Raw genomic sequence first — 10,458 nt, 5'->3', positions numbered from 1 at the left:
GTTGGGTTATCTATTCTTGTCTATTGATTGTTGTTTTGATGATATCTTGTTTGGATTTGGCCAATCTAGATGAGAGATTGAGCTCTTGACTCTTTCATGTCTTTGATTAGAGTTAGGATTGAAGCTTTGTAGCAATCATAGATCCTATGGACTTCTTAAGAATAGTAGGATAGTGTGTAGCTTAAGTGTTTGATAAAATTCCTCTTAGAACTTTGGATGCTTGAAGACATTCCTAAGTCCAAAAAGCCTTAGTACACAAAGGTGGAAAAGGACTAAGAATACACACTCTTGAATAGCCAACATCTTTGTCTTGTTTATCCATTACCTTAGACACACCAAGATGCAACATAGATGAACACTATCCAATCCCTACCCCTTTACATAATTTCCAATCTCTTTTACTTTACACTATTTTCACTCAAACCCAATCTTATGAACTCCTTTCCCTCTCAAACCACCATTCACCACACTCGAATCCCTTGCATGACTCAATCAAGTAAACACACGAACACTTGACACACCTCCACGTCCTTCCTTTGAGACCGACACTCGGGTAGTCACCGATTTTCCGTTTTAACACACACATTTCTTTTGACACCTCAACCCTAAGCAAAGCTGACAACGTACATACATACATACATATATATACATATACATACATACATACATATACATATACATACATATATATATACATACATACATACATACATATATATATACATACATACATACATACATACATATATATATATGTATGTATGTATGTATGTATGTATATATATGTATGTATATATATGTATATGTATGTATGTATGTATATGTATATGTATGTATGTATGTATATGTATATGTATGTATGTATGTATGTATGTATATGTATATGTATGTATGTATGTATGTGTATGTATATGTAGGCTTAAAAATAATTGTATAATATGTATATTATAGGACGTTCGGGTAGTATAATCGTTTATCTAAGCCCATAGTAAAATAATTAATTTTAAAAATATTTTTATTAAAATATTTAATAATAGGAAAATAATTTTAATTTGAAAATATTTATTTATGAAATAACGCTGTTTGAAAATACAAGGTGTTACACCTTTATCACATCTCTCCTAAAATATTCGTACCACTCATCACTTATACATGCTACAGTGATTTGAACCTGCCAAACGTATTAATTTCCCTAAGCTAAAAAAAAATCAAGGAGAAAAGCCCTCTTTTCATCTCCTACTTTTCATCCCTCTCCTCAAATTGCTTCGAAAAATCCTCTCGTCTAGGGGCAAAACGTATTTCCCCTGTTTCTATCTTCTCTACTCTTCAATATGGCAAAATTTAGTAGGCTAGCTGTTCTGAGATTAATGACAAAGGACCATACACCCGATGAGGCACTCAAGTTAAAGAGACGGGACCGTTTTCAAACCATGGTCCATAGTATAACAATCGAGATAATTCAGTGTCGGTATAGTCTGTGATAGTTCACGTGACTTATTATTGTTTATATAATAACGTAATGATGATGGGTGGAAATAATAATTAATTGTGTTAATATTCAATTTGGTCCCTCAACTATTAGAATTTCACCACTTTGGTCATTGACTAACAAAGTTACTCAATTTAGTGTCTAATTATGCAATTTTTACTTAAAATGGTCCGTCGACTATTAGGATTTCACCACTTTGGTTCTCGACTACCCTGTGTTATTGTGAATCTACATTTTATCAGTCATTATCTAAGTAGGACTCTTAGTATTCTTATAAATACATTTCTTACTGTACTCTGTAAATCAGATTGTTCAATGATAAATTTTTTCTCAGAATTATTGTGTGATCTAATTTGATTATGAATTATAATAAATTCAAATATGCTTTATAATTGCAAACCAAAATTCTTTCAAAATAAAATAGATCATTATATTATACTTTATAATATAAGTAAATAAGCTTTATTAAACATACATATCATCCAAACCATGAATTATTTGCGAAAAGAAAAAAAAAAAAAAGCACACATGTATACACATAAATACTTAATTATATTAAATCAATAATCATTATCTCAAAGCTCAAAGATCGACAAACGGCCTAGCAATCAAGCAAAGATCCTCTTTTTTGAATGCAACGACTCCAATTGCCTCAGTCATGTCCATATCTTTAGGACTAACTCCGTTAGGGAGTTCCCAGTTGAAATGGTACAGTAAACCAGCCAAGGAATGGGCAATGTTAGTAGAAGCAAATGAAATTCCAGGACACATTCTTCTCCCCGCACCAAACGGTATGTACTCGTAGTGATTCCCCATGAAGTCCACAAAACTGTTTTCAAATCTCTCTGGCAGAAATCTTTCTGGATCTTCCCAACTCTCAGGATTGGTTGCCATAGCCCAAGCATTAATGATGACTCTAGTCTTGGATGGTATAATGTACTCACCAATCTTTGCTTCCTCCATACTTTCTCTAGGGAGTATGAGTGGAAATGGAGGGTGGAGTCGGAGGGTTTCTTTTATCACAAGCTTTAGGTAAGTTAAGTTTTCCAAATCTTTGTCGTCAAAGGTTTTCTTTCCCTTTAAAGCTTGTCTCACCTCGGCTTGTGCCTTAGCCATCACACTTGGTGTCTTTATCATTTCGGACATTGCCCAAATAATTGTTGTGGCAGATGTTTCAGTCCCAGCAGAGAACATGTCCTAAATTTTGAATGAAAATATATACAATGTCACACACGTATCTACATGCATAATAAAGTTTCACACTTTGCACGATTATTGTGTCACTTTCCATTCTTGTCTTTAACTTTTAAATTTATCAATTTATATGGATAACTATAATTTTTTAAAGCAAAACGTATCCTTGTGAGATCTCTTTTGGATTGTAATCCAAGCCACTACTTTTTACTATTTGAAAAGATGAAAAACTCTTTCTAAAATAGAAAAAAAAAAAAAAAAAAATTTGTGAAGAAAAATGAGAGTGAAATAATAGGTGTGAAATTGAAAGTGCAAAAAATTCATATATCATATCATATTTGAAGTACATACATAATGTAACTCAATTACCTGTTAATGAGAAGAAGCTGAAGGAGTTAATTTGGAACAATAAACTTACATTGATGACTGCTTTGATGTTGTCTTCTGTGATGGGAAATTGAAGCTCCCCACCTTCCTTTACTCTCAGTAAAACATCAACTATATCTTCATCTTTTCCACTACTATTTCTGTTTTTTAGGTGGTTCTCTTTGTGCTCTCCAATGATGATATCAAAAATCCTATCTAGCTCATGGTGCAACTTCAACAGCTTGGGTTTCATCCCACTAATGTAATGAATCCACTTCTTGGACGGGAACAAATCGTCCACATCAAACCCCCCGGCCAAGGAGAGCACTTCTTTCAAAAGGGCAATGAACTTTTCTTGATCATCACTGCACACTCTCCCAAACGCGACCTTAGCAATAACCGAGCTCGTGAACCAACTCACCTTTTCCGTCAAGTTGATGGGAAACCCTGTAGTTTCCGACAACCTTATCGACGATACGAGGTTGGAAAGCTCTTCCTGTCGGAAAGAACAGAAGGATTTGACCATCTTCCTGCTTAAGAGTTCCAACACACATATCTTGCGCATTTGCCTCCAGTAATCTCCGTAGGGCGAAAACACGACGTCTGTAGATTTGTAAAACACGATATCCAGTGCCATGAGGTTTGGCCTGCTGGCGAAGACGAGGTCGTGGGTTTTAGTTATTGCTCTCGCCAGTTGAGGAGAAGATATGACGACTGTGGAGATTTCGCCAAGCTGCAAGTGCATTATGGGCCCATATTTTCTTGATAAATTTCTGAGAGAATGATGCGGAAGCGAGCCGACTAAATGGTGGAGGCTTCCGAGGAAGGGTAATTTCCATGGACCTGGGGGCAACTTTTGCTTTGCAGCTGCTTTTGATTTTGCCCATAAAATGCATATGCAGAAGAAGACGAAGGAGAGGAAGAGAAAGTAATTGATGAGCTCCATTATATTTTCAGAAATGAAAGACGGATGCATATATGTTTATTATCAAACTTCATTGTTGCAGGTATATATATATATATAATTGATGGATGTATGAATTATCTTTGATAAAAGAATTGGGCGGATGCGAGAGTAAAGCAATAAGGATGGTGAAACATAATATGTTGCCGAACTATTTAATGTAGAGCAAACATACTCATTAATTACATAGAGCACTGTCGTCTTATTAAGGAATACAATTATGTTTTTTTAAAAAAAAAAAAGAATACAATTATAACGAGCAGGAGCATTGCAATTATTGAGGGACACTGTACTTATTAGTGTAACTGATGTTTTGTAATTATTGTCTATTAGTTACTGCATTCCCATTGCGTCCAATGCCCAATGTGTACTTTTTAATTAGTGCTTAAAAATTTATTAAAGAATTATTCGGTATGTTGCCATATATCAATGCTATATTATCAAATTTTTCATAAAAATAAATATTTAATTTCAAGAATGCATAACTATCCTATGACATGTGAATAGCGGGCACAATAACAGTTTTAGAAGGAAACACCTTCACTGGATAGTACTGTAATTAAGCATAATTTTTACAACACAAAACCCTATTAAATGGAGTGATCCATGCTTCCTCTTGTTGCCACTTCAGCAAAAAATGAATTCTTCATTTGATATTTTGATCTAGTCTCCTGATGTGCTTAACTACAATTTTAGTGCCTCCGTGCAATGCACCTTCAAAAACATAACCAAATCTTTCTTCCCCCTAAAACACAATGATAATAGGCATAATTTTTCATCTGTGTTGAACATATATTATAAATTAGGTGTATCATTTCATCAATATCCAATGCATGATTTTAATTAATTGACCAAAGTTCATATTAAATTTTATATTGTATTTTTTTTAAAACAACCATCAAAGCAAACTATTATTGCGAAATCAAATCACGAATACATTGAGGGATATCTGCATCCCACACCTCCTGACAGCAAGAAGCTTTAGCCAGAGAGTGAGCAATCATATTGGTTGTTGTATTGTATTTTTTAATACACTCTAACATATTCATTATATACGTTTAACAATTATGTTAATTTTGATAGGGATATGATTCAAACTTAATATCTTCCTTAAGAAAATCAATGAGTAAGTTAAAAATAATAAATAGTTAACAGAATATTCCGTTACTAAATTTTATACTGACATAATGTAGTGGTATTTAAGAAAAATAAATGATATAATAAAGGGTAAAGTACGAAAATAATTAAAAAAAATACTAAAATCAAAATAATATGAACCATTCATTTCAAAAAAAAACTATACCAACATTTTTTAGTTCCCGTTAGGGGTCTAACTTTATTGGCTCTTATTAGATTTATTTATTATTTATAGATAAAAGCCATGCCCTATGATAGCGAGGGCATGCTTAATCTTGTACTATTCTAAGCAATACAATTACTACTCTTTGCTTAGTGCTTCCACATAACTACTTTCAATACATTATTATCATAAATCTTAATTAAAAAATTTTGAGCTAATATTCAATTTGGTCTCTCGACTATTAGGATTTCATTAGTTTGGTCTTCGACTTTCAAACTTACTAATTTTATTCACATTTATGCAATTTTTACTTAAAATAGTTCTTCATCCAAATCAAAATAGTCATGATTAGGACCATTTTAATTAACAATTACATAATTAAAAATTAAATTTAGCAAATTGAAAGTAAAAAATTAAAGTAGTTATTCCGTAAATTCTAATAATCGAATGATGAAATCAGGTATTAACTCAAATTTATTTACTTTCTATGGGCATGTTATGGCTTGTTTGCTTTTGTGGGACAGCGGGAGTCACATCATCGAGAAAGAAAGAGGGGATTCTCGAAAATTGATTCGAGAACAAAGATTAGTGGGCTTTAGTTCTTCACTCTTCATTGTTATCTTCCTTAATGAAATTGATCAATGTACGATTAATGCTGTCGTTTTTTTAAATAAATGTATACTTATTTATTGAATAGAATATTTTTTTAAGTTTACTTTTTTTTTTTTTTTGAAAATAAACGTAGCTATTTCATTAATTCATAACATAAAACGTTACATCAACGATCAATAAATGGTAAACCATTCCTTACAGTCAGACATAGAAACAACTTTTCTAACTATGCTATAGAAAACTTGAATCACAGACTGTTTCATAACTAGGAAGCTATGTTCCTTCAAGGAGCTTAAAGCTTCATCAAAGATCTGGGTCTTCATCATCATTCTCTTTTGCTCGCCCAGGATAAGATCAACACTTGCCGAAACCAAACTAAACGATTTATGCTAATAATAATGAAAAGCTCGTGAAAGTAACGAAAGGAAAAAGCCCGTGAAAGTAACGAGAGGAAAACACAATAATAGAGAAAATAAAAAAGTGGTAAAGCCAAAGTAGGGTTGGGAGTTCAAGACTACCAACACAAACCCCAATACCTACCTACTATTATTTTATTCAAAGGGAAAGAAAACGGAAGAAGAAGATCTGTGGCGGTGGTCGGAAGCGGACGGAGCTGCGACGGTGGTCGGGGCGGAAGAAGAGCGAGAGTAAACGTAGAAGGTGAACAAAACCGCCGGCTCAAAGCTCCAATAGAGCTCCGGCCGGAGGCCGGCGATGGAAGCCGAAGTTGAGCAGCAGAGAAAAGCTTTTTGTTTTTTTTTTTTTTTTTAAAGTTTACTTATTAATATTAATATTGATTGTTATATGACCTGTGACTAGACTTGATTATTAAATTATTTAAATATGATTATAGTGTAAAGGAATCTTGTGATAAATAGAATATGAAATATATTTTTAATCCCAATAAAGTTTGTATATATCTAATTCATTGACTAGATATGAAAATGGCAATCATGGAGCTCGCGAATTCACATAGCCGTAGATGTTACATTGTTCGTTGTTCAATATGCTAAACACACCATGTTAATTCCGGGCAAGTGAGAGTCTAGAGAGGCAAGGTACGTGATGAATAGGCTTTTTAAAAAAGAACTTAACGGGCTTCCAAGAAAAAGAAGAAGATATTATTAAAGTAATAATACCGAAAGTCTTGAACTTGTCAAATTTTGTATATAGTTTTTTTTTTTTTTTTTTTTTTTGACAATCCTGTATATAGCTTGTTTTATGTTTGCTTTGCAAACTATACGAAAATGTGTAGTGTGTGATTTGGATCAATTTGTAAATAATAAAATAGTAGTGAAGAGAGAGTTAATCAACTAGGGTTTTAAAAAAATTACACGATGAGAGATTTCACTAGTATGATACAAATACAAGTGAAAAGTCATTCACACTAATTGCAAACAAAGCCAATTAGGTTACATGCTATTTGCCAAAGACCTTGTGGTCAAACGGCATAGTTGTGGCCCTCTCAAGTGAGAAGTTACAGGTTTGATCCCCAGGTGCTTCAGTAGGTTTGAGTCTGACAACATTTTAAGCCTAAGTCAAAAGTCTGCTTCTACTAACTAAAAATAGATTCTAAATAAAAATAGATTAAGTGGAAAAATGATCAAGCATCGAAGTAATCTTTGAAGCCAAGGTCACGAGTTCAAGCCTCAAATTCTTAATTTATCAAGGAAGAGGAAGAGGATGACTAGTACAAAGTCAAAATTGAAGAAGTCAACATAGAAAGGAAGAGGATGACTAATACAAAGTCAAAATTGAGGATGACTAGTACAAAGTCAAAATTACAAAGTCAAAATTGAGGATGACTAGTACATAGAAAGGAAGAGGTTGACATCCTCAAAACAGGATGACCTCGATCAGGATGACATCCTCAAAACAGGATGACATCGATCAGGATGATTTCGACTTCACATAATCAAGATAGATGATGGATGACTTCAATCAAATTGAGATCAAGATAGATGATGGATGACTTCAATCAAATTGAGATCAAGACGACTTCAATTAATCAAGATAGATGATGATTCTCAAATTATTTTGAGATTGAGATCAAGACGACTTCAATTAATCAAGATAGATGAGGATTGATGATGATTCTCAAATTATTTTGAGGGGCTTCACATAATCAAGATATAATCAAGATAGATGATGGATGACTTCAATCAAATTGAGATCAAGACGACTTCAATTAATCAAGATAGATGATGATTCATGATGATTCTCAAATTATTTTGAGATTGAGATCAAGACGACTTCAATTAATCAAGATAGATGAGGATTGATGATGATTCTCAAATTATTTTGAGAGGATGACATCATTGAAGAGGATGACATCGATCCATCGAAGGAGATGAAGATGACTTTCTGAAATTGGAAAGAAAATAATCAGGATGAGGATGACCTCAATTCCAAATCAAGATGAGGATGGCTTCCAAATTGAGAAACAAGATGATGACCTCAATTCCAAATTGCGAAAAAGTCAAGGATTTTTTGGTGGAATTATTCAAGCTCAAACAACAATCACGGAGTGAATTATTTGAAAGAAGTATTTGATTTGCCAAAATAAAAAAGTGAATAAGTCAAAAGTTATATTCACACTACCAGAAGGTGCAAGAAAAGTCAAAATTGGAGACTACAAGTTACAAGGTCCATACTTGTCAGATTGCAAGAAGACTTTTGAAAAGATAAGCAAGCAAAATTCAAATTTATCTGACAAAGGCTACCAAGGACATTTAATGTTGCAGATCAAGCTAGCAAGAGCTATCAAATCAAGTGGACGTTCAAAATTTGAATTTTCACAACGGACAAATAACTTTTTCAACAGTTGGAGGATCTGATATGTGACTATTACTGAAGTATAGATCTAATTCAATAAGATGATCCAATACTTATATTTATACATTCTTAGCACCATCAAAATCTAAGGAAGATTATTCTTAACAATTTTCCCCTTGCTTGAAACACTTACACAAAAAAATCTAAGTTTAGTACTCTCATGTGTTACGCACCCAGAAAACTTGTATTCTTATTAATGATCAATAAGAAAGTACATAGCAAGCAATTAAAAACATTTCTACAAGATAAATATTTACAAGTGAAACCATGGCCAAAATAAATGTAAGACTTGCAAGATGAAGTGTTGAAGCCTTTGACTCTCCACTACTATTACTTCCTCCAACCTGATAACTCGAAATGCCCATTTTTTTCTCCCTAAGTGTCAGCATATACCACTTCAAGGACCGTTGGGGTTATTAACATCTCGCCCAGTAGGCATAGACTTCCTTTTGTTAGCATGTATGACCGCAATCCCTTGCATCTTTTTTTCACTATCCTCCAATCCCTTAGCTTTTTCAAGCATTTTGTTTTAGTATTCTTGACTTGCATTTCTTGGTGAGATATCATTGGCTTTTTAGCACTGAACCACTCAAACATCATCTCAACATTGAGGTCTTGTAGTGCTCCTTTGCTCGTTGAGCTCGTGCATTAGCTAGAATACTCTCAAATTTGATGAAACTCATTCCTTCCATTTTACTTAGGGTGTGTTTGGTTGGTAGGTTTAGGCATAAGGTATGGGTATTAAAGTGATTGTTATTGTTTGGTTGATAGGTTTTTAGAATATTACTATGGGTTTGGAATGCCTCATTAATTGGAAAACCCATACCCTAATGAAATAAGGGTTTTATTTCCCTTCCCCCTTTCTTCCCCAATTATTAATAATCATTCTCATTTCATCCTACTACTAAACATGCAAAATAATTTCCCCAAAACACATTACCCTTACCAAGTATTTTATACCCATACCGATTCCAATTCCGATTCCCATGTGCGAACCAAACACACCCTTAGTATAAATTTCTTCTTTTGATCTCCAATCTTGAACATCTCATATGTGATTTGCTAGTTTTTTCCTAAGCAAACTCAAAAGCCAACTTGAAAATTTAAAGATCCTCTTGGGTTTTCAGCATTTGTGCTTCACTCTCTGCTTGGAACATCTGGGTTGGATTTAGGGGTGGGAATAGGCCAGGCTCCTTATAGGGACCTATGTTCAGGCCTAATTAAAGCCTAGTCAGGCCTAACTCGTTTAGTAGAAAGGTTAGGCTTGAGCCAATTTCAAAAGCCTATTAAACTAAACAGGCCAGGTCTATATATACTAGGCTCGTCCTTCAAGCCTACAGGCCTGGCCTATATATATATATATATATATATATATATATATATTCAATTTTATACTAATATATATTTTTATATTTACAATACAATCCCAAGTATATATAATTACCAAACTCTAACCCTCCACCTCCAAAATCTCATTCTAAATTATTATTCAACTATAAACATTGCTGCTAATCCTACTATATGTATTCTTATTGTTTAATTTTTTACTCACTGTTCTTACTTTCGTAATATTTAATGAAATATCGCAACTTAATTATGTGAGTTGATTGCTTATTATTTATGATATTATATAAGATAAAAAATAATAATACAATTGAACTTGGGTATTTTTTATAAATTTTTTACAGGTGTACTTTA

At 33.2% G+C, this 10,458-nt stretch overlaps 1 protein-coding gene across 1 annotated transcript; it reads right to left on the bottom strand.

The window, feature by feature from the left end:
- Window positions 1–1,922: 1,922 nt before the first annotated feature.
- LOC116002839 (premnaspirodiene oxygenase-like) lies at window positions 1,923–4,156 on the bottom strand. The gene is made up of 2 exons (XM_031243004.1): window positions 3,102–4,156; window positions 1,923–2,686 (listed from the first exon to the last, which is right to left on the bottom strand). The coding sequence occupies exons 1-2, from the start codon at window positions 4,023–4,025 to the stop codon at window positions 2,072–2,074; spliced, it is 1,539 nt and encodes a 512-aa protein (XP_031098864.1). The 5' UTR covers window positions 4,026–4,156; the 3' UTR covers window positions 1,923–2,071.
- Between the last annotated feature and the right edge of the window lie 6,302 nt (window positions 4,157–10,458).

Source organism: Ipomoea triloba, chromosome 13, assembly GCF_003576645.1.
Source record: "Ipomoea triloba cultivar NCNSP0323 chromosome 13, ASM357664v1".
NCBI lineage: Eukaryota > Viridiplantae > Streptophyta > Magnoliopsida > Solanales > Convolvulaceae > Ipomoea > Ipomoea triloba.
This window is presented reverse-complemented; position numbering and strand designations above follow the sequence as displayed.